This window comes from Echiichthys vipera (genome assembly GCF_963691815.1).
Source record: "Echiichthys vipera genome assembly, chromosome: 19".
Taxonomy (NCBI): Eukaryota; Metazoa; Chordata; class Actinopteri; order Perciformes; family Trachinidae; genus Echiichthys; species Echiichthys vipera.
The window spans coordinates 15,940,073-15,966,307 of record NC_139844.1 but is presented as its reverse complement, the minus strand read 5'-3'; the positions used below and the strand labels follow the sequence as shown (position 1 = coordinate 15,966,307).

Genomic DNA, 26,235 nt, shown 5'->3' with positions numbered 1-26,235 from the left:
AAAAAAAACAGGGGGGTAGGGACTCCTAAGTCCTCCCTACCTCATATATACCACTTTCCATATAGATGTACATATTTCCTCCATTACACTGACATAGCAGGTGTGTATCACTGAGTGACGGAAGTGCCTGTGTATGTATGCCTGAGCAAAAGAGAATTGCAAGTGTGTGTGTGTGTGTGTGTGTGTCTGTGCGTCAGCATAAGAAAGTAATAGAGCATGACATGTTCAAAGCCCCAGCTCTTTGTGCGGCTCAGCCCTCATCGCTTCCAGGGTCGGCAAGACCTCCAAGCCAATCTTTTAAGAATACAGAGGAGAAGGATGCGAAGGGAAAAAATAAACCACTGTCATAATGAAAAGTGAGCCTTCAACTCTCCTGTTCCATTATTTCCTATTCTGGCCTATTCAAAGCTGAAGACCCAGAGATGAACAAGGGAATGGGGAGAACATAGTGAGGTAAAGAAAGAAGGTGCGAAAGGGGACCAACAGAAGGACAGACACCACCGGGACAGAAGAGCTAAGAGAGGGTAATGAGAAAAAGGGAGGTGAAACTAGAGATGCCAGAAGATTGTATTCTCCTGCAATTATTGTGTGCTAAAAGTCCAGTTCCTTATCTAATGGACCTTGTCTGATTTGCAGAGTTGAGGCTTTTCTCTGTTCTCTGTCAGCTGAGCAAGACACCGAGTGCACCTCATCTCACATCATCTCAGTCCTCACAGGGCAAAACACAGAGAGAACTGAAACTCTTGATTCCAGGTCTTAACTGGAAGAATAAATCTCTTTCTTCCCATAATCACTACATGAAATCATTTTTTTTAATTCATATATCTCTTTCCTTCACAGACTACATTTACAGTATAATGAGGGCCAGAATCCTCGCCAAATTGTAGTTATTAGCTCCCTGGATACGACATATTGACATGATCTAGAATTGCACTGGCAGCAATATTTTAATAATATAGGTTATTGCTATAATCTTGGGGGTATATATTGTTTTATGTAATCACTTCTGCTTTTGGATGATGATTCTTTATTAAATCATTAAAGACAACTGTACTTATCAGACAATACAGCGGCCAAGAAATTGATTGACTGTCAGAGGAAATGCCCCACTTGGTCTCTACAGTAGATCAGATATCTGCCAATCTCAATAATTTGAAATTATTGGCTTGAAAAATCCATCATGCTATTTTTTTTCTAATAATGAAGCCTTAGTTTCCTGTTTCTTTGTTGGGGGTTACAATGAGGTTTACAATTCCTAAAGTATAGAGACGTTTTAAAAATGTGTAAATATATTTTTTTGTGTATTTGTTTATCTTTCCATATCAAAACTTTCCTTTTCCCTTTTTTTCTCCTTTTTCTTTCCTTTCATTCCTTTTTTCTTTTCCTTCAATGTATTTGTACTTATAATTGTGGCTTTTAGGAAACTGATTGTGTCTCTGTGTACACGATTGCTTGATAAGTCTTGTAGCTACCAAAATGTACTATGAAAATGTATTGTAATATGTAATAATTAAAGATTTAGATATGTTTGCGCTTAGAATTGTTTGTCAATCTGTAATAAAATAGCACATACACAGGAGTAAATAAAGTACGTACCTTACACAGATATAAATGTGATGGATGTTTATGTTAATCTGTCTCAGTGTGTCTAGGATCCTGCGCCCACGCACAACAGCACATGTGTTTACTCTAAAGGTCTTTTGGGGAGCAAAAATAATAGTGTGGAGAAAGGCATTATGATGTCAAGAGTGACATCAACAGTAGTGGCGGCCAGCGGAGAGGGAATAAGCATTTGCCACAGGGTGAGTCATCTATCTTAAAGCAATTACATGCCAATGCACTATCACAATAACCAGTGGTTACAATAAATAATACAGTGGGGAGCACATATGACAAATAGCTGTGATGACAAATGTGTCTATGGGTTGACAAAATGAAGGTATTGATCACTTGTTAGAATAAATGATACAGTGTGATATAAAGCAATATTTATTTGTAGGAGTTAAAATGAAGGGTACAACAACACTGATAGTGTAGTAGTGATTTTGATGTTGCGCTGATACAAGTTGTGTGCATGTTAAGTGCTGAGTGACCATTATGCTGATTATTATTAACCATGAAAACATAAACATCAGGCTGTGGTTATGCTTGACTGCTGCAATCTGTAGTTAAAATAGCCAAACATCCTGTAGCCACCGTGCTGACGAGCCTGATGCTTCATAACGTCACAGTGATTACTGCCATTGCTTTACAATAACAGTATCTCACTGTGGTTTCAGCACTGACTGCCTCACTGTTCAGCAGATGTGAAGACACTGAATACAGTCACTGAATGTTTATGATCACTAAAATTAAAAAAACTGCACAGCTGCCTGGATTGTCAACTTTGGTCGAGGATATAATAAGGTATAGGTAGAGAGTCCTCTCTCTTAAAGGCATTTACACAGGCTAATCCAGTGTTGTTTAGCTTGGTCCAGTCTACAGCACAGGTGTGAATAATGAAATAAAGTATGGCTCAGTATGGCTTGATTGCTTCAGTTTCAGGGTCCTGGCAGTGTGTATGCTGACTCACTGTCACACTTTACTGGGACACTAGATAAGAACGGAGCCATTGTTAATGTTTTTAGTAATACCCGTGCTTTTCCTGCAGTGGTGGTCATGTTATCAACATGATGCTTATTTAGATTCTCAATCATCCAGTTGCTTTTGACTTAAAGGACCTGAACACCCACTGAGGTGTTTTCGAATTTTCAGCTAATTAGAACTCTGCTCAGGTTGGAGATTGGTAGGAATTAATCAACCTATAGGAATGATAAAGTTCTCCATCTTAGCAGGAGCAGAGAGGTGTCACAGTCTGTACACACCCAAAGAGTCATTAAGAAAGGTCTAATGAGGCAAAATAAGGTTTGGTATGGTTCTAAAATGCTAATACAGGAGAAATGCTTTCTCTTCTATAAAGAACTGAAGAAAACACTGAGCAAAAAGTATGATGATCAATCTTGTAAATCATAGACAGAGCATTGCCTGTACGACAGAACATACCGTGCAGTGATTTTGCTGTTGCAGCAGGGTGGGGACATCTCCTCCGACTGGCATCTGCTTGGCCAGCTCCTCATCCTTCATGCAGATCCACCTCCACAGCTCCTCCAGGAGGCCCAGCAGACGAGACCAGCGCTCCGCACTCGCCTCCAGATGGGCTCTGCCAACATACACAATTCGCTTAAACAATTAATATAGTATATGCATTTTCAGCTCTCACTCTTATACAGCATATACAGACTTGTGCTGACGAATCAAATAATCTATCAAATAAATCAGATCTATTTAAGAGACATAAGTAAAACAACATATATTCTTTTATTTTTTAGGAAACTGATAATGTTAAAAGCTTATTACTTGTATAAAAAAAACCATAAAAGATTAAATCAACAAAAAGCTTTTATTGCTACAAAACCTCTGTAAAAACCTGAATGCTGACCACTCTAGAGGGTTGCTGGCCTCCTGGGGTACGTGTTATTCATAAAAGTGAACACAGTTGGCTGCTAATTGCGTGGGTTGTAGCATACATACACTGCACTTTTGTTTTTCTCCTCTCCTCCAGGCATAATGTATCTGAACACTGTGTGCAGAGACCTATTGCCGCTCGTTGAGTTAGTCATAATTACACATGTACTGCAATTAAGGCATAATGGGCTGTATACAATCAACACACAACGTAGTCCACCGCCCACACAGACTGATCTCTCACTGTCTATTTTTCTTGCACTTGTCTTCCTCTGGAACAAGTCCAACCTTTTATGTTTGCAATGCTTGACCTTGACCCAAGGTGCAGTGCAGAATCCTTTCCTGCACATTTTTTAATTTAACCTGATTTTCATTCAGCCCCTCCAACCCTTTCCCCTGCCACTAAAGCTTTTGTCATCCTCCTCTGCTGCTTCCCTCCATCCTCCCTCCTTCTCTCAGTTTCAACATCTCCATCTGGCCCTGTCAACTTCACTTCCACCTTCACTTTCTTCACTCTCTGCATCGCCAACATTATTTATTTATTCCAAGGTTGCGGCTGACGCTGCATTGTCTCTGTCCTCAGAAGTTTATGCGCCACTGTGGCGACCCTCATGTTCTTTTGGAGCTGTATTTCATCCCTGTGCTCGATGGTGGACATGTGGAACACAGGAGCTACTGTGTCGAAACAACTGACAGGAAACACAACAACTGTTTAAATAGTCCACAACATGCGGTCACGTTGTTTTCCAATAATTCATAGCCATGTGAGTTATATTCCATTATGAACAGGGCTATGTTTTATTTTCATGGGCTGAGAGTAGTCTAAGCCCCAGTAAACAATAAGGTTTATATAATTCGAGTTAAACCTAGGATGGGGTGTAAAGAATTTTTTTTTTTTTTAGAAATATTTCCTAAAAATAAAGAGTCTGGTGTTTCAGATAGAATTCAGTGTTTACAACCTTAACCTTTTGAACTTTCCTTTTTGTTGTCTTATTTTCTCATTTAATATGTGAGAATTACATTTCTCACTTCTTCAATGTGTTTCACTTCCCCTGGTTGGTCCAAATGGTAAACTGAGGCAGAGACCTTCTGCTGAGATGGTTTTTTTTCAGCAGAGCAGCAACAGAGCAGAAAATTGCAAGCTGAATCTGAGCTGAATAACTACAAACACTAGAGCAAACAAACATTTCTATTTGTAAGTATTGAATTTTTACTGACCGGATGTTGGCTGATTTGGCCTTCAGGTCGCTCCAGCGTTGGTTCATATCATCCAGTCTGTGTTGAAGGAACACAGCTTCCTCTGAGCTGCCCAGAGCCTTGACCATCTTCGACTTATTCCCGTCCACACTCTTGTAGATGTCATTGTGGGCATCGATCTCAGCCTGGATATCCTACAAATACACAGACAAAAACGATTTTCTTCAGGGAAACTAAAGTGCCCTAGCAAATGCACAGTCAAGGGCAGTCAGTGAAGCAAGCTCATAAAAAAAAAAAAAAATGCCCAACAACGTCAGAGTCTTCTGGGCTGTCACAGCTGATTATTCATGGACCGAAAATAACGTTGGATTTTGTCAAAATGACTAGTTTTAAGGGTTCACATCATACCACATAACATTTCCAGAGGGCAGAGAAGTTTATATTTTCATGAAATGTCCTTGAGGTACTTTCTGACTCTTTGACTAAAGAGATTTTCAACTTCTACCCTTTCACTGACTACGAAGGCCCGCCCCAACCAGAAGCAAGTCCCTAGGCAATGTCTGCCTCCATACTAATACTGCATTAGGTTGTACCAGGGCAACACCAAAGCAAGCTTTGCTAATTTAATGCCCGGAGACAGTATGCAATACTAATGTATTGCAGTGCTATTCCAAAGTATTGTTATTAAGTGTGTGTGGCTGCAAGAGGCAACTACATTCAATACTGTGACAAAGTATGGTTTTTCATGTGTTTGTCACTGTCCTGAACAAGGCAGCTCTATTACACAACCACATCTCAAAGGCTACGTGTGAGTGTTTGTGTGTGAGGGTGCAAACACAAGGGGGATGACGCAAGGAGTGGATCCTGTCAAATGTTTTATTTTTAGATGTGTAAAACTGCTCCATTTTCTCCTCTCTCTAGTGGGTCTCCCCTCAGTTCAACCCATTTGAACTACAGATGATGAAAAGACTCCAATACCATATGGATAAGTGTAACACTGCCTGCAGCACAGAGACTGATTTGCAAATCGCACCAAATGAGTGTAGATAAAAGATAAAAGTTTAATGAGATCTATAGCCTACTACAGTAAAGTAACAAAAAAAGATATTGTGGTCATTGTGGGTTAAACGACCCATCTTAAGTGCCTGCAGTTGTTGCTTGTGTATCCTCCTCATTGTTGCATTACAGTATGCAATCAACCTTTTCATTTTACAATTACTGTAAAACTGCCTCATCTGGGGAAATTAAATTAATGTTGCAGCACTGTTCTAGGATATTAAAATAAATTAACAATTATAAAGAGAGGTTATTAACAGTTGGCAAGACTGTTCTCAGCTCTCAAATTCTTTAAATTAACTTAAAATGTTTGTATGTTGGATACAGTTTACCCAATGGCGCTCACCAGTCAAATCACACACACACCACTTATAGCTGCATACTGTAGATAACATAATATAGAGGGAATATACTAAAGGTAAAACACATCAGAGACACACACAGTTGATTTATGTGCACCTGACAACATGTGATTGTAAGTGGGTAATGTGACCACACCTCAGCTACTCTGTAAACTGTGTTTTTTGAAAAAAAGTGGATTAAATGGAATTCCAGCTACAGTTAAACCAGATTACACACAAAATAACTATCAATTACCACAGTCATCCTTGACACAGTGCTGCAATTTACTGAATGCCAATAGCTATTTTACAAAGGCTGAAGCAAACCCCTCGACTGTGATCTGCCAGGATAATCATCTGCTGGCTTTTTGACACAAATCAAATGCCTTTTAAAGGTCATAGACCAGACAAAGTGAGAGAGAGAGAGATAGGCATAAGGAGAACGAGATGGAAAGAGAAAAGGAGAGAAAAAGACAGACATATAGAAAAAGGAAGACAGAAGGACAGACAAAGAGTGAAATACAGAGTCATTTTGCCAGTAAGCCAGCTGGCCCTGTTTCAAGTCATTACCCAAGTGCCTCACTTTTCCTTTTCTTCAGCGCTTCTACTTCCACTGGAAGTAATAGTAACTGCACACATACACAACACAGAAGGCACAGACTGTGTGGGCATACAGAGGCACATATATTCATCTACAAAGCTACGCACACACACACACGCACGCACGTACCACCACCACCAAAAAATTATGTTTTCAACAGGTCACCGTTTCAGCTATGAAAAGCCTGTTCTCCACTTTTCAATGTTTTATTTATGGGTTATTGATAGAAATTGACTGAATGTGGATATATAAGACATCAAATTTCGCTCTTTAACTTCCATACACCTACATGCACATACTCTCACACACAAAGATGTAAGCCCTTAGCTTAGCTTTAGATACTGATGACAGTGAAAACACATAAGCTTTTATGTAAGCGTGTGTGCCTGTGTTGGTAGAAAGGCAACAGAAAGGTTAATGGGTTTGGAATCTCATGCACACTGTTATGAGTGATAAAGAATTGTTGGCTGCAGGCTGCTTGCAGCCCAGATAGGATGTGACAGACTCTCCCATGCTAACTGAAGTTACAACTATACTTAGATGTTTATGAAGATTAAAATCATTAAACACACAGTTAAGCTGTGGCTGAAGTAAAATTCACACAAACACATTGTCCTTTTGCTGATATTTTTGCCCAAAATAAGTATTTCACATTGACAAATGATACTTACTGGGTGAAGCCTTGTTTGTCATTAGCCTTTAATAAAACAATTACTGGAAAGGTTTGCTTTGAAAGAATTAGGCCTAATTTGAGGCTCTGGGTTTCATTCTTTACTAATTCTCTCTCTGCATGGTTTTCGCCCTCTAATAACTAGCAAAGCAGGCCAGAACCGATTATACCATTTTAATGAGTTCAATAATGACTGCTCAGACCTCACAAATCTGACTACATTAGGTCCACAACTACAAACAAAAGGGGAGCTGAAGAATGAAAGGTGACTGTGTTTGTATTCATGGTGTTTACAAGATTGCATTCAAAAGCCACTGTGAGTCCATGACCAAGCTGTCATCAAAAATGAATCTAAACATCAGTGGATATATACCTGTTCAAGCTTTCTGAGTAGCTCCTGCAAGCTGAAGTTCAAGCCAATCATATTGGAATGTGTGCACAGACTTCTCCTGTCCCCTCCACCGCCTACATGTTCTCTACTATCATACAGGTGGAAAGTCGGCAAGGATTCAGCACAGGTAGAAATGTCCCCCAGGGGTTACAGTCAAAACAGATACCTTCCAGGTCAGGGCTGGGATCAATACTCAATCCAAAGTATGAACAAACTTGAATCCAACCACCAAGAAACCCAGCTCTTGTAAGAAATTCAAACGCAGGAGGGTCAAATTTGGGTTTCAGTCCCAAAACAAGCAATTTACACACATCACACACCCCTTGGCAGCACTTCTGCACGTGTGGCGGTGCATGTGCTCGCCCAATCCCTCCACATGTTCGTAGCATCCTCTTGGGAAAGGCAGCCAAGCTGAGAAAGGGGAATGACAGCTACCCTGCAGTCATGCTTCAGAGCTGGGACTAAATTGGGATTTATAATGGTGCTACAGGAGCTTTGACAAAGTAGAGGCTGGTGGCTGAAAGCGTAGTCTCTGGCTAGGAATGGGACAATAAAACTCAGAGAAAAATCCAACAAATCTTGGGTCGGGGTCTGCAAAGTGGAGACAGCGATTTTTGTCTTGATGGACCAGCCGGTTAATGTAAACCTGAAGAAGGCCAAAGGACAGGTATGGCTCTTTCCTTCGACTTTGCTACTCCTCCCTTCCTCCACTTCTCCTGTCGGCATGAAGGAAGCTGTTTACACGATGTACGGTAGTCCTACCCAAGGCAGGGCTGGGGCATTTGCTCTCAATTATTCTGATAAAAAGCACTCTATTCCTGCCAGTCACACAACTCTACACACTTCAAGTGGAGAGACGACAGCACAAAGAGGCACATGGTTTGCCCTCTCATTCCCCTGAGTAAAAGGTAGCGCTGAAAGAAACAGAGTCACCATAGTGTCTGCCTTACTACCAGCCCCTCACGACTACAGCCTCAGTCTGGTCTCGCTCCATCACACCCTCCTAATCACTGCCATGACTGGGCCACTTAGTCAAAGAATGCCTTCTTCTTTTTCTGGAGCCACGTGTTTGCAGAGAGCTGCCTCAAGACTTGGTGTTTCGATCCAGAGTAGGGAGTCTGTCTCGCCGGCCTTTTGGAGTCTAAGCTCTGCCGATTATCCCCTCTTTGCGTCTTGAGAAGTGGGAGAGGTTTGTCATCCGTTCTCCCATCCCCCCTGGGATGAGGAAAATGTCATAAAAAGTTATGTTTCTTCTTTGTTTTTTTCTCCCCTCTGGGGTCACTGGTGTCCACATCCCTTTCCCCTCGTTCTCTGCTGCTCTCCTTCTCTCTGGCCACTCACTCCACTCTTTCACGCAGCTGTTTATTATTTTGATCAGTATCCTCCCTTTCCCCTCCTCCCTCTACCTCTCTCTCTCTTTCCCCCCTAAACTAAACGCGACACACCCACTTCCTGAGGCCTGTGTGGGCAGTGAGCTTGAGAGAGGAGAATTTTGGATAAAAGTAAGAACTTCATGTGGAATTTAGCAGTAAAATAAGGGTTAGTATTTAGAAATAACAATGGCTAAAAGATGGAAGTGACTAAAGAGCAAGTGCAAGATGGCAGAAACAGAGGACTAAGAAGAAAAAGGGTGTCTGTGAGGATTAAAACAAAGAAAGTAAGGGCAGAGGGCCAAGTGAACAGAGCTCCACTAGTGGAACTTTCTATCTATCTGGCTCAGTGGTGATGGAAGCATGACTCTTTTGTTAAAAGAATAAAAAAGAAAGCAATAGAAGTTCAGAATGTGTGGTGGTTGGGTGTCAGAACAGGGCAGATTCAATCTTCTGTACAGAGTTCTGTACTAAGTTACTGAAGCCTGTTACAGTTCAGAGCCCATAATTTGAATACCATCAGCCTGCAGAGTACTGCATAATGTGAGTGCTGTATAGAACAAAGGCTAAATGATTTAAATTAATCTATAAATAAATAACATGTTTGAAAAGGCTTGGGTAGTGGTCTATAGGGCTATGTTAAAGAGATGTGAGAATGGCATTAAAATGCATTCCATATATTATACCTGTATGTGGAAGTGTTTGTGTGTGAGTGTGTGTTGGCATTTTGAACAGCAGGGTAAACATGTGGTGTGCATCAAAGACAGGCAGACAGATGGCTGTCAAGTGAGAGAAAAAAAAGGATACAATACAACATTGCATATTCATAAGAGAAAGACTTTGATGTACGCTTTGCTAATTAAAACTATTTACATACTCAAGGCCCTTAAACAGCATTTTTAATATATGCCGACAAATATATACTATTGGAGGACTTTCCAGCGAATGATGTAGAATTAACTGGTGGGAATATGCACATCTGACAAGCATGACTAATTTCACAATGAGTAGAAGATGAGATTAATGGGAAAAAAAGAGATGCAACAACCTTTCTGTGAAACATGTTTGGCAATCTTGGCTTACCAAGGGTACATGTTTTTGAAAGTTGCAACTCCTGGACTGTCATTCACAAAACAGACACTTATTAAGAATGCAAACACACACACATCTATATGGAGCTTAAGGCAGGAGATGTGTGGGTGAATGTTGGGCTTCATTACTAAACCAAGCGGACTAGGGCCAATACAGAGCTAAGAACGAAACGCTTCCAATCCCTCAGGCAAGGGGAGGAGAGAAAAGTTGACTGATTGAGAAGAATGAGGCAGTGACAACGAGATCTGAGGAGCAGCACCAAGAAGGGGCAAGGAAAAAAACAGGAACAATAATAAAAGTCAGCCGAGCAGATAAGAAAACATAAGAAAAGAAAGGGTGTGAGGGTGAGTCAAAAGAGACAGAGAGAAAACTGAAAGATGATAGAGATAGAAGGAGAGAGGGAGAGAGGGGGAGAGAGAGAGAGAGAGAGAGAGAGAGAGAGAGAGAGAGAGAGAGAGAGAGAGAGAGAGAGAGAGAGAGAGAGAGAGAGAGAGAGAGAGAGAGAGAGAGAGAGAGAGAGAATCCAGCATGAGATTTTTTGGGGGTACATATGCCAACAATTCACAGTGAGGATTGAGGCTGAAAAAGGAAGGAGAGGAAGAAACTAAGTCAAAAATCTCTTCTTTCTGCCCGGTCCATCACAGCTTTGGTTGCTCTCCAGTGGCAACCTCCAAGGCTGAGAAATGAAGCCCATGCCGAAGTGCCACAAACAGCAGGTCCTCAAATGGCCACTTGAGGCTGGCTCCAAAAAATCCATCTATTTATCTATCTCTGAGTGTTTTACTCTTTCACCAACAGAGGTAACACAAAACAAAGAACTGAGAGATGAGCAGGAATACTCAATCTAAAATATAAATCTATAAAATCCTCAAACACATGCACCTAACCTTGTCTCGCTACTAACCTAACTACTTTACCTAGAAAACAAAAAAGAAAGAGAAGACTGCCACAGAGTCAAAGAGCAACAGCTGCAAGAGAGGAGGCAGCAGCACAACAGTTTTGCTTTCTAAGATTATGTCAAGAGGGAGCAGAGGCCACACCGTCTAAATAAAGTTGAGTAACCATATCGCAGAATCACAAACAGAGCAAATGAACACCAGAGTGAACAAACACACACATTGCCACATAAACACAGATACACCCAGAGCCAAATTTCCCTAGCAGACCCATCTACCATGGTCTTGCTCAGAGGCTATTCCCCAGTCAGATCACTTCCTGCCTCTCCAATGGATAGTGTCTGACAAAAATCAATGTAGCTGCAGCATTCCACTATAATTCTCACAAATAGGCCACATCCCATGAAGTCACTTCCTGTGCCCCGGGTTATCACTGACACTCCTCTTCCTGTTAGGAGGGCAGTACCCTTCTGGGGAGATTAGGGCCAGGATTTTGTTTGTGTATATGTGTATTTGTGTGTATAACTGGCAGTCCTTCTCTGCTGCTCATTTGGCAGCACGAAAAGCCTGTCGAACTGTGGAAGAAATTGTAGCAGGTGTGCAGAGATGATGGAGCTCTTCCTGTATGTCACCCTTTATTTAATTTTTTTGTGCAATCCTGCTGTAGTAGTCACAGCTTCAAGTTTACACTTGAGCTTTACTCAAAGAATAGTTATCCTTTATTTTCTATGAAAACACGATCAGAGTGAAGAATACTTTCAGCCATCACATCCCGCTCATCACATCATCGCTTTTGTCAACACAAGGTTAGTGCAGCTCCCAGTTTGATTGTTGGATAGGAGGATGAAATAGTTTGGTAGATGACATGCCATTGACAAAATGGTGCTGTTCAATAGCATGCTTGCGTAATCCACATTTGCTTCGTGTCCTGTGTCTCCCAGGAAACAACACCCTTTTCTGGACCACATACAAATAAGTCAAACAGAATATATGCCCCCTGAAAGGACTGAAGTACTGCACGCAATTCATTCTCTTGCTGTCGCAGTCTCTGCTCAAACCAACTGGATGAGGTACTTACATGTATTTCTGACAAAGCCTGGCTACATGACTCAAGTGAAGGACTTATTCATCTGCTTCCTGTCTAAATCTGAACATATGTCTACACAACTCCAACCAATATCAAGACAACTCCATAAACAACAAAACAAGAGCAAGTAGAGCGCAATGGGAATACGCACATTGTAAAAGCAATAAAGCATGAGTCTGTGAACTGTTAATGTGCACATTAGAAAGCCTCTGTCCGCCACTCAATTGACAGCTGACCTCTGCTGATTTGACAGAGCTGCAATTAGAGAAAGACAACTGGAGTCAAAGGTCGTGCAAATCACTAATAACTTATTCCACGGATCCAATAATGAACCACGAGTCACATCCTTGTATTCATAAGCATGAAAAAGGACATCCTGAAATTCATATGTAAGCTGCTGAACAGGGAAATTGAAATTGATTAGGAGCTCTGCGTGCTGTTGCCCGATAATCAGCTATTGATTATGGTTGGCCTTTAGTGTTTTTGTGTGTCTACAAACACTTGGGAGATGACCTTAAGATTGAGGTGAAATGTGGGGGCTCTTGAATGCTAATCCTTGTGCAAGAGATGAACACAGTGGCTCTGGGGTTGTGTGTATAAGACCATACACAGTAAGCAGTCACCTCTAACACATACATTTCATTTCCTATGACTGCTTAACCATAAAAGCCACCGTGTTGACCGCCAGTTGAAGGGTATTAATGTGAACCAGCAGCAGAAGAAAACATTTGTTTTGCATTAGCAGTAACTTAATATAGTGCAGGGAAAGTGGAATTAAACACTGAGGCAGATATCAATGAGATAGTCATAACCAGTAATGCTGGATTACATATGTGAATAACAATTATATGGAGAGGTAATTGCAGTATGTAAATGCATTAATTGCCTATTTCTGGGGAAAAAAAACATCGGTATCAAAATGAGGTTTGATTTCATAAATTTGTGAAAAATTAAACAGTTCAACACTGAAACTGAGGCCTCAGGGAATAATAAATTCCTTAAATATCCTTTTAAGCAAAAGTTTTCCAGTCACTACATTTTAAGTAAAATCGACTTGCTGAATTGACTGAATTTTAAAACCAGAGGCTGCGGAGGGCCCTCTAAGTTCTTATCACCCTGCTTTTCACAAGTGTTCAAAGAGTTCTGCCCCTCCCTCTTAATTTGTATCACTGCTTACCTCCTGCAGGGCATCTCTTCTACTTTCTCTCCACTCCTCACCACTATTTGAAGTGCTCTGCCACATGGGAACTGACGATCTTGACCGTAATGGGTGGTCTGTCAGCACGTAGCCGCAGTACACCAAAGTACAGTACAGGGGGGAAAAGTGACTCTTACTGTGACGTGATCGCTTCTGAAGGTGCAGATATAGGAGTACAATTACTGCATGAGCCTGCCACCCTCTGAATTTGGTAAGGAGGAAAAGGACCTTGAAAGGTTAGGTGACTGCACTAATTAGACTGTTGCATGAGAAAAGGCTGTTTCAAGCTGTAGAAGATCATTGTGTGAACAAAAACACAGGGGAGTAATGAAGCTGATGTCAAAATATTGAACTATCACAAACAATAACTACAGTAAGACCTCCCAGTTGGAGGGGGAAGGAGAAACAATGAAGCGTGATGATTGAAACAAGCAGTATATTCTGCAACAAATTCTCTCTAAACACACACATGCTAAGAAAATCTAACCCAAAAACACAGACAGCCCTGAAGAAGATGAGGAAAATTACTGTTATTGTCATTATACTGTACTATAAAAAAAAGTGCAGACAGCCATGTGCTGAGGCCTTGCCTAGAGCAAGAGACAAGAGAAGAAAAATTAATGGAGAGGATGATGAATTAGTTCACGCTTAAGTGAATTCAGTACAAAAAGTAATGAAAAAAAGTGAGAAAGACGGCAATAATATCAGTAATGGAACATATTTTATCGTCCCCTCAAAAGCCAAAAGTAGAGTGTTTTGCTTCAAAGGCATGAATGGATTACCTGAGGTTACTTTCCAGTCATTTCAGAGGAGACAGAAAACAGATGAATAACAGATAATGTGGGAAAGGGTGTGTTCAAATCCTCCTTCCCCTGCCCCCACCTGCACCAAAAAAACAATTTCACTAAAGTTCATAACAGCCCGACAATCCACCTGGTAATCAAACTTTTCTGTGAACTTAAATATTCATCAACATCACCACTGCCACCCACACATCCTCTTTAATATACCCCCCTATATCAAGTCAATATGGATTTTAAAGAGAACAAATGACTGTTTGCTGATACACTGGCTTCATAAATATTAATATTGCCCTGCATTTCCCCCTCAACTTCAAACATTATCTTTGCCTTCAGGCGGCAAACTGAAGGAAAACAAAAACACCATTCAGAGATGCCAAAAGGATGACCTTAAACCCTCTGGACACTGTGAGTTTGTAAAAAACGGACCCACCCTTCACAACGCTGATCAAAATTGACTTTTGAGACTCGCTGTTAGATTCTGGTGTCCCTGAGACAGTTTACGGAAGAGTTTCCCAGTCGGAGTGGCCCTGCTGGATGAAGTTCAGTTTTGAGCGTGCAGGGATAAGATAATCTGCCCCCCCCCCCCCCCCCATAACTGCTCTATTGATCATATAGATAGCCCAGCTGGGATTTTTAGATGACGTCTGTATGAGAATTAGAGCTTCATTACAGTTAAAAATCTATATATAATACGGCTCCTGTTGATTGAAGATTGTTTGGATCGATGACCACAACCCACATTCCTCTCTGTCGCTATTTAATGAAAAACAGCACAGAGAGAACAAGCAGCAGATTCATTTTTCCATGATCCAAAAATCACACAGCAGAGGGGTGTGTGAGTGTGTGTGTGTGTGTGTGTGTGTGTGTGTGTGTGTGTGTGTGTGTGTGTGTGTGTGTGTGTGTGTGTGTGTGTGTGTGTGTGTGTGTGTGTGTGTGTGTGTGTGTGTGTGCCTACATGCTACAAACAGAGTTGCTGTCTGGCTCCTCAGGGATGAACCACTGGGTGGGACTCTCAACAGTGCTGCAGTTCAGGGGAAAGATAAGATCCTGGAGTTTCCAAACACAACCGCTACAATGTTACAGTACACCACAGCCAGGATTTTTCTAGGGACCAAAAGCTTTGTTCAAAGATTTATACAATTTATTAAAAAAATGTCTCTGTTTAACTATTAGAAAACATGTTTGAAATTGCTTTAATAAGGAACTTTTAGGGCACTGTCCATGAACACCCTTAGTTTGAGTCAGGCTGGGTGACTTTTGTTTCCTGTTGCTCCCCCTCTTGAGTAAAGTGTAATAAAGCCAAAAGAAGCCCAAAGAAAGGTTAGAAAGACACACAGAGGGCACTAAAGAGGGATTCAACAAGGCCCATGTTGATTTAAGGTGAAGGGATATTGGAGGAGGAAGAATAATTGGGGAGAAGAAATTGCGCAAACAATTCAAACCAAACTCTTCTGGCATGACAGGTGAGGAGACTGCAGGAATTGAAAATACATCTATAAGGAAACAGCTAAAATATCTCTGCTGGGCACTGAGTCAATGTTCAATAAAGTGTGAGCTGAGGCGATATTATGGTAGGGTAGGGTAGGGTAAGATAGTACTTGATAATATGTGCAGTATATCATACCCAAGTTAATTGGTCTGCCCTCTGTAGGTCTTTCTTTAAATGGTACCTTTTGAAAAAACAAATATATTTTACATTACCACTCTGACAAGGTTGTAAAGGTTTGCTGCTCAGAAAAATATGCCCAACCTTCCCTTCTCTTCCAAATGCTTTGCCGTTATTACTTCCTAAGTTTATCAAAGTCAAACCCTGAGGAGATTCAAACAAACACTATTAGACCGATGCCAAGGTGCCAAACGAAATCAAAGCCGGCGGTGTTCAGTGGATACACAATAAGACAGCGTTAGTGTTGACGATATGAGACAGCGAGGAGGGAGCGATGACACCGACATAGTGGGTGCATAAATGTGTGATGAGTTCTTTTTTATTGCAGTATAGTTTTCTGGTTATATAGCCTATGTGCTAACTCCACACCTCTGCTTCACTATCCTACCCCCCATAAACATTTCATCCCTTCTCTTAGTCATAATCGTCTTCCTCCACTGCTCCTGTTAACTGCAACTCCTCTTTCTTCCCTCTCCTCCCTCCTCTATCTCGCGCTTTCGGCAGATCTATTTCATCCTACTCATCTTTTCCCTTTTTTTTACTCTCTTCTCCTCCTCCTCTTCCTCCTCCCAGCTAGTTTATTGCTCAGGGAAGGTGAGTGAGATATCTAACCCCCACAGGTTGTCCTCCCTCTGAGCTCACCCCCCTACAGCACAACAACTGGCTGACGGCTGGCTTATTACTTCCCGGTATGTTTAGTGCAAGAGAGCCGTCTAGGTCTATAGCGGCACAGTGTGTTCTGTCGTGCTGAGCTAAATTACTTCACCCATCAGTCAAGCACAACTCTGGTTGGAGTCTTCATATGTCCTCCTCCCTTCCCTATCCACTGCTTCCCTCAACTTCCCACTTCATATATCTCTTTCTACTTATAAAACCGTCTGCTATTGTTGAGTTAAATGACTCATTTTATGGTGTGTGATATACAGCGTCGTGATATCCAGTGCAACCACAGATTTGACTCAGTGTCGTACCAGCAGGAGCACATTTATACCCTGGTCTAAAGTGCTGCAATTCTCATAGACATGACGGGAGTTTCATATGCAGTCTCCCACTGTGAATCCATTACAAGTTTGATGAATGTCGTCAGCGTGCGGCACTCTGCTCCCTGAAGATGGTCTGTACGTTGCAACAACTTAGCACATGATGTTCTAAGACTGCTGAGCTCAATTTCTCTTTCTGTGGACGAGCACTGAATCGCTTTTTTCACTCCACTGGGCGTATGGTGAAAATAAGAAATTTGAAAGGAGAGAGAGTGTCCTGTAGTCCCTTTGGGTTCTCTCTGAAAGTGTTTCATCTCTAGAGATACACGTCTCCTTTTCTTCAGTGACAAAGGCAATGTTCTCTAGTCATCGCCATGAAAATCCAATCCTTAAATCATCTTTGCCCCTTTTTCTCCCTTTTCACTGACACAGCTCTTGGTTGTTCCCTGTTGACTCTCACACAGACAGACCATATGGGAATAGCTTACGTAATATTCTGTGTCTTCATGGCCTTATCGGCTCTCTCTCCAGGGATCACATCCAGCTATATAATTGTAAAATCCCGAAGCCAGGACGGCACACTCCACTCCAGACATGCCTGTACTTACTACTCCCTCCAGAGGAGGAATCAAGACCACTTGAAAGATTTTTTTTGTTGTTGAACTTTTTAGCATGCACACCTCCTTTAGAGTTGGCGGGGAGTCGACCAACAGCACTGTCTGCCTCAGGGCTCTGCTGTCGCTAGCAGTATTCAGTATCTCAACACTAATAACTACCAACAACCAAAAACCTATTTCAGACAATGTGTTCAAAACACAAGTCTGAGTAGGGATCATTATACTGATTGGGCAATTACTGAGGCATGTTCCACTTATTGTATATGATAATGCATGATCACTGCTTAACAGATTAGAGTGAACTCCTTTTGTAGACTGAAATGTAGACTTCATACAGAGATATCTGTCTGCAGTTGATGTGCTTTATCATTTCACACAACCCTTAACATTAAATTCCAACAATTATTCATCACACTAATTAGCTACACACTTGACTGTGTCTTATTCATGCTACTAATGAGACAAATTCTCTCAGACGTTAACTGAGGGAAAATTGAGTTCTGCAGATTCATTGGGATGGAATAACTCCTAACATTAGTTTGATGTCATGCCTGAAGCCCCCTTCCCGAGAACATTGCCTACATACTCAGATCAAGAAGAGATGAGAAAAAAAGTCCGGGATGTGGCCCATTGCAGGTTGTTGAGGGGCACTAAAGGCGAAGCCCCAAAAAAGAGAAGTTGTCAAAGGGTATCATTAATATGACAACCACTCATTTTTAGAGGCGATCAACTCAGTAGGGCATGACAGTGACAACAACAAGTTGTTATTACCACTAAATATCAAGGTGAAATTGAATAGTGCCAATGTGTAGACACGCATCATGACTGTGAAGTCTCACTATAGGTTTATTTAAACGTTATCTTTTAATGGGTCGAATGGTTGTCTCCTGTTGTAAAGTGTTTACGGGATGTTGTCTGGAGAAATATAAATTAAAAGTAATTTATCTTTGCTGCTCTTTGAACTCAAGTTATAGTTCTGTTTAATAGCATAACACCTGCAAAAACAGACAAGCACACAAACAGCTTACCCTGCACTGTATCAGTTTTCAAGATAAAACTCAAATCATTTCCCAATTGGGACATGGTCAGTCGAGGACAAGCAAGGGTACAGATACACACAGAACAGATGTCAGGCCAGTATGGGAGCATGAATACATTTAACATCCAATTCATTCAAATGAATAGCTGTGAAGCAAAATGCATTTATTCTGGGACAACATCATCTGTCAGCTGTTATATGGGTGTCCTCACAGACATTTTTCATTGTTGAAATCCTGAGGAAATGGCATTCTTAGAGTTTCCAAAATCCATTGCATTCCCTCTTGTAGCAAACATATTTGATAGAGTAGTATCTAATGAAGTTTTTAAAAAAAATTATTTAAACATAAATTAACTATATACACCTGGATATTGTCATTGAACAGGATTTGATGCCAAAAAGTGTCCTACTATGTTGCTCCTAATGGTACTTAAATAAGTTGCATGTGCATCATTGTTCAGGGTCTATTGATAGTCATCCAGTTTCACATTAGGAGATGCAAACATTTTCATGATTGCACATGCATTAAATGTACCATTTATTTAATTCTACCCACTAATTTTGAGTGAATTTAGCAACAGTGCATGTCCAATCAGCACATATTTGTTCAGAAACTATGACTGAAAGGGTCATTTTGAGTATGGTATCAAATATCAGAAAAAACTGGCAGGCTGGAAATGAGATCTCTAGGGGCCAGACATTGTTTGACAGGGCCAATTATAGAGGATTTGCCTCTTCTGTGTATAAACACATAAGATTGATGGTGTTACATAAATCTGTTCTGAAGTAACATGCCTTTTAATCACACACCCCTTTGATCTGTCAATGAGAAAAGTTCACTGCTTCCTCATCGACACAAAGTTTTGTGCAGATCTTATAACATTATAAAATAACCTGACAAACAAACAGACCAGAAGGGATGAGAATACAACTTCATCCAACTTTGTTGTTTCTGTATGCATTACACTAACATGACCTCAATGTGGAAATCAGGGCAATCCGCTTCCAATCAAAAGTTGCGGAGAGGACATGGTGACACAGCTTTGAACTTCCACTTACAAGTACACCAGAGGGTTATTCAAATGAATCTGTGAGAGGGACAGGGGAAGTGGGGAGAGAGACGTAAAGATCAGAGAGACAGCGCATGTGGCTCGAAAGACTGACATTTCCTTTTTGCCTTTATTCGCACAGAGGGAGATTGTTTTGAGCCTGCACAAAAATATAAACACATTCTGCAGTTTGATCTGTCTGCGCCTTTCTCTTCCTCAAACTCCCTGACTGATCAAACAAAAGCAATGCTCTTACGAATTGTGTCATAAAACGAGTGAGACTCTTCAGGGCAAAGAAAACTCAATTAGTCTAATTAGATGGATAGACAGAATGATTTTGCAAAAGCAAGATCGAGAGAGATATGTGCTAAAAGGAAAACAAGGTGTTGGTGTGCGTCTGTGTTTGTGTTTGTGTGTGGCAGTGTACGTGTGTTAGTGTGTGTGATTGCATGAGCACATGACTTTAACTCTGTGGGATATGTCTGCTACCTAAAAGAAGTTAATGAACAAACAACAGCTGCTTCCATCACTGAGGAGCAAGAGCATGAGGAGTAGGAGGAAAATGAGAGAGATGAGGGAAAAAAAAATAAAGTAGCACTGCTTGTTCTCATTGGGGCCTCGGTGGTGTCTGCCATGGCTCAGTGCCTCAAATGAAGATGAGAGGGCCGGGGGGTAGGTAGGGTGAGAACAGTGGCAAACACACACAGACTGGGCCAGGTCCGTTGAGGCTACACCGCACACTCCTCAAACAGCACTGAAGGAGACACAAATGTTACGTAAGTATGCCTTTAGACTGCAAAGTCGCAGATGGATGCAAATGTACATGTTAAACATCTTTCTGCATTCCTAGGAGAAATGTTTGAGTCGTCGTGGGTCATAAGATGACATGAGGAAATGAGACCGGCCATAGAACATTTGAATTGATAGGAGAATAATGAGGTAGTTAGCATTACAGTCATAACCCAGAGACTTTCCAAATCTCATACGTGACCATGTATAGATTAAATAAGGAATAGATTACAAATCTAACAAAAATAACATCTAACTCACTGCCCATCCAATGCCTCCAATTTTCTTTTTATTGAAGAATATAACATTAGCATGTTTCACATCTCCACTTCTCACCATTACTCATCACCTTGGGCCAGGGCTCTTGGTCTGTTTCCCAGAAGCAGGGAGCAATCCATTAACAGACGAAGCAACTTTTACGTTATTGCATCTGAACTAAATATTGATTTTGTGTTATCGCTGGCTTGTCAAACATCTTGTGAGTGTTGAGAAAAAGCACATGCACTGGTCACTAAAGAAATCAGATATAAATGACTGGACATTTGGGATTAAATGGTTTCATTTAGAAAAGGTTTAGATTTATTAGTCGTATTAAACAGCCTTTTAAACGTCACTAGAGAAAATAACAACCTTTTTTTTACTTACTTAAGCTTTACCTGTATTTGCAAACTGGCCTCACATTTATGTGGTCACGTCTGATCATTAACAAGCAATAATAAACTGTGCAGCTCTGTTACCGAGCAACCCAACTCACTGTCACTTTCCCTCTTTACACTCTCCCTGTCATTCATCCATACTTTCTACTTAAGGCACCAACAGTGCTGCACAGTAATGAAAAAAACCTCCTTGAGCAGTGTTTATTATATTAACATTTAATCAAGTGACTCCCTGAAATGTGAAAGGGTTGCTGGCGGTGCCGATCCAACTGAGAGTCAACACCCAGTCTAAAAAACTTTCAAAATTGTGGGCCTCCATGCATACTAGCTCACGCAAGACAATTTTATTTACTACTTGTCCAGCAAAAAATGGCATCAAGTAAAGTAGCTAGTGTGGAGAGACAAACATGTGAGAAGACAAAGGGACACAATTATTTTTCTTGGAGTTGGAGACCAAATCTGATCAAAAATCTATGTTCTCTGGTAGTGCTGCACAAGTAATGTTGGGTGAGTGTTTGCTAACACATTATTACAGACAATGTATGAGGGAGGGTTTATTTTATTTCTATTTTTTACACACTAGTGGTCAAAATCACTTCATGTGGGTTTAAAGAGCCAATGGCCAAAGTTGGATTTTCTACCCCATTATTAAAAAAGTGTTTCAGATATGTCGTAATTTGAGCTGGATGCTGTGCCGTTAGATAAGGATTAAGACAAACCGATAAAAAGTGATAAACACAGAACAGAGGGGGCTGATATCAGTGTTCCCTCAGATGTTCTTTTTATGATGAGTATTCAGACACGCATGCATGAGTGCACACACACACACATTTATACTGTCTTCTTTTTAATCTGTATGTGCTGCCTTTGATCTGCCTCGATGAGGAAACGCATATTCAAAATCAGTAAGAGCGAGAGATGAAAGGCCTGTCCAATTATGGTGAACTAAAGCGATCCCTGAAATATGCAGTTCATAAACACTTGTACACATTAGTTTGATACCCTGTGAAAAGTCCATACGCCAACACATTTACAGACATTGAAAATCATTACGAATACAGAAATGAATCCTGTTAATCATTCAAATACAGAGAAGGCACAGTCTGACAAGTCGTTAAAACAGAACATTGTGACTGCAAAGAAAAACAACACCGATATAAAAACATGTTACAAGGTTGCAAATAAGGTACTTTAATAATAAACTAAACACATGATAACTTAGTGAAGTGTCTTTGTGAAGCTTTCCAATACTTAATGACCATCACAGCAACTATACTGTAATCTTCTACTAACAGTACTCTCTAATCTCCTTGGTTACGCTAAACCATATCTATCATACCGCCATACAATAAATTACCAAACTGATATGAACACATCCTCAGAGACTCTTACAAATACTGAATTACAAAAAGCTACTCTGATGTACACCAAATTATACTTTGGAATGTTGTATATAGTTAACTTTTAATGTTGGCATGGCATCAATTTTATGCCTAATTTGAATGGATTGTTCTTTATTCAAATGGAGTCTGAGGATTACTTGTTAGCTTGTCATCAATTTCATGGTTTGTTTCAAAGGCTTGTCTAATCGTTGAGGCTTGTGCTGTTACAGCTGTAGCTCAAAGATGCTTTAAATAGAGCAAAAAGCTGACTTAATGACAACTGAAACAGCCCTGTTTTCAAAGGACATTTTGTATTGGGTAATCTCAAAGTGATGTAAAACATTGTCAAAGCAGCACACGTAATACAAGAAATTACTTCAATGGAAGAAAGTGCACTGCTAATTTTTGCTATAAATAGCATATAAATAGCATCTGTTATGCAATAAGAGTCTGCAGCCATGCTAACGGCACTCTGCGGCTGTACTTGGGCACAGCACGGCTTTGAACTAAATCCTTATGTCAGCTTGCTAACATGTGAACAATAACAATATTAACAGGGTGATGTTCAGCAGGCGGAACCATCATCATGTTCATCATCTTAGTTTTGTGTTTTCGAGTGCTAACCTTTCGTAATCAAGGGATCACCTAGGTTATGAGTATAAAGTTGTCCTAGACATTTCACTAAAAACAAAAACTATCTGGTGCCAGAGGAAAAGTCTAAGGATCACTTAAGTCAATAGCATTCATTCTTTGTGACTATGAATGTCTGTAGAAAATTTCATGGCAATCAAACATGCAATACATTAAACTGTCCAACTAGTGGGTAGAAGTTGAACTCAAGACATGAGCTCATTTCCTGAGTGCACCTTCCAGTGGGAAGGGATGAAAAACCTTTCATGTCATATCATCACCTAACAGCGAGGATGAGCTCTTTAATGTAGAACATACTAAGAAATACATCAGAATCTTTAATGCCGTTCCTGTTAAGTGGCAGTAATATCTGTCTGGGCTGAGAGCAAGATGACCGCTAAGTTCTATTTTCATGCCTATGATTTGCATCTATTTAGTGCTTGTGGATATGAGTGATGTCAGCAGATGCTTAACTTTTGGTACCCAATTAACCCTCCTCTAACCCGCTATACATTCAGCAGCTGGATAAAGAAGAAAACAGACTGGAGAAGAAAGAAACTGTTTCATTTTTGTATGTTGGCTTGACAGATTCAGTAGTCTGCAACAGAAGCCAGCCGAAGGCACGATGGGAACTGATAACTTTATATTGCCAACACAGATACTGTAAAACAGAATGAAAACAGCAACAGAGTAAGAGTATAAAGCACTGAGGCTGCAGTGGTTTCAACATGAGAGCTTTGAGATTTATTTAATCACTCAGTGAAGTAAAGTCAAGTCAAGAGTCAAGTCAAGTTCAGAAGTACTGAGTATATGAGGCTATTAGCCGTCTGTTAAAATATCATCCCAATATACTTTTGCTGAGCAAATAAAAGTGGTAAAATCTAATTCACATGGAATAGATTTATAATGTTCAAATTAAAACTTGGTTCTGTAGTTCTGCGTGCCCATATTGTCCAGCAGTGGGTCAGTTTGTTTTATATGATTAGCACACAGTTTTTTTTGCATCTCCTTGTGTATCTGTGTATTGTATATTAGCATAATGCATGTTTCTGACTGGCAGTGCTTAAAAATATAATAATACAGTTCCCCTTATTTAACGAAGCCTGAACTGCTGAGCCGTCATCTCTGATGACAGCAGCCTCTCTGTAATTGAACCTAGTATGTGGCTGAGATCCTATTTTTCCAGGCTAAAAATAATGAAATAATAACATGCTTTGAAGAATCCAGGACATCCTGGCGATAGATGTTTACCATCACGAATCTTCCACACTTGAAATAACAGAAAAATTCTATTCAGTGCGTGATGGCCTTAAACCAAGTCGGCTTAAAGCAGAAAGAACAGTGGATATAAAAGAAAGAAGAAAAAACAAATAAACAACTTGAGTTACCACTGACACTGATACTATCTGCACTCAACAATCGCACTGAGTGAAACTTTTATTATAACCAAATTTAAGGTTCCAACACTGCACTTATTCTTCCCATTATTCTCCTTCCACAACCAGGACTGTCATCAGACCCGCTTGGAGTCCAACGGCGGGATGTGATTTACGCTTTATGCCTCCGTTAGTCCACTTAACCCTGAGTGGGAGAGTTGTGATGCAGTAATTGTGTTGACATAATGCCCAATCTCTAAATCATGTTGCAAGTAAACTCCCAGCCACACACATACGCGGCCTTCACATATCATTCATTTTAACGGACTTGACCACTCCCTTATACAGTGCTCTTTAGATACATAAGGATGCTCCAAGGTTTCAAAATCGCCAAGACACTAACAGCAGCCCGTGCCAAGCTTTCTTTCTCTATCACACACAAGCAACAAACATACAAGGAATTTTGACACAGAGTAAATGTACTAAAAGCTCCAGAGTAATGGTCAGTATTACAGAGCTTGTCTTCCGGGGAAGTGAGTATTGATTCAAACTCAAAAGACGTGCTCTAGAAAGTGCAGTGAGGGTCATCTCTCTCAATTTGTTTACTTTGATTTTACAGTTTTTACATACTGTGGTCCTGTAGAGACAAAGGTTCAGCAGTGCAGCACAGTGCGGCCAAATTAAGAGCTCCGATCTCTACCTGCGGTGAAAGATGTAAGAAAAACACAAAAAGGGTACGTACCGTTCTGCCGTACTGGCAATGTGTATTGTGTGTAATGTAATCACATGGCTGACTTTTACTTATTTAAAAGCCTCTACCATCAATCAATGAAAATTAGGCAAGAACCGATGACAGACATTCAGGAAAAAGAGACTACCTTCCAGTCAGCTAGCTATGACCTCCAAACTTCCTGGCACAAGAGACAAGGGCATGGCACAAGAGAGAGTAAAATGTGAAAAGCAAGTGAGAGAAAGAAGAGGAAGAGCTGCATGGGGAAAATGCAAACACAGATGATCTCATGTGACCCGCTACTTTCTATGAGTGGTTTTGTCGTCTACTTATCTCTTCCTAAAGCACAAACATCGTTGATTCAGATGTTAAATTTATGAGCAGCAACTGAGGGGAAGGCAGACAAGAAGACTGTGGCCTAATTACAACACTGGCTGGAATTCAAATTAAGGTTACTCTTATTATGGATTCAGCGAGGAGGTTAATGATGTACAGTGGAAAAGTACACTGAGGTACCTTTGTTAGACACTATTTCAAAAAGAGGCAGCTTTGGATGTTTCTCGCCTTAGCTGTGGGAGCACAATGTCAGTACGGTTTATTTTAATGAGACATTGCGCACTGCTATATAAAAACCACAGAGTGCAATTAAAGCTATGTATTTTTTAGAAAGGATGTTGAGTTATGGTCATGGTACTTGATACTGGTCCTAAAAACTACAGCAAGATAATTTCAAGGTTGTACAATGTTTAGCAATTTAGAATGTTTCCTTCTAAAAACATAAACTCAACTATACAACATAAATTTGCTGAGATGGCGACTCTATAGCTGTTTCCATTCAACTGTCAAGTTAACTTTTGAAGTGTGGTGACAAAAGAAATTCGATTTAGGTGTGTTTCCATCAACTGGTTCAGAGCAAATAAACTAGGTGGTTTCATCAGAAGTCGGCGCTATAGGCTATATATGGCTTACAAAACAAAAAAAGTGACCTCTGTCATCTCACCTATAAGAGAGAAAGACGGCGAGAGGTCTTCAGGAATTTGTTTTAATTTGGCAAGTTGTTCCTTCATGTAAGCTGGTATTGGACATGTTTCATGCTGTCCAGAGATGAAAACACG

The 26,235-nt window shown here is 40.5% G+C and overlaps 1 protein-coding gene across 2 annotated transcripts in view; it reads right to left on the bottom strand.

The window, feature by feature from the left end:
* The window catches only part of utrn (utrophin), a 177,381-nt gene that overhangs the window by 66,315 nt on the left and 84,831 nt on the right, over nucleotides 1–26,235 (bottom strand). For both annotated transcript variants that reach the window (XM_083933790.1, XM_083933791.1), the window contains exons 56-57: nucleotides 4,723–4,895; nucleotides 3,043–3,199 (exon numbers count right to left, since the gene is read on the bottom strand). In XM_083933790.1, the coding sequence (XP_083789916.1) occupies nucleotides 3,043–3,199; nucleotides 4,723–4,895 (330 nt within the window). The remainder of the gene's footprint in view (nucleotides 1–3,042; nucleotides 3,200–4,722; nucleotides 4,896–26,235) is intronic.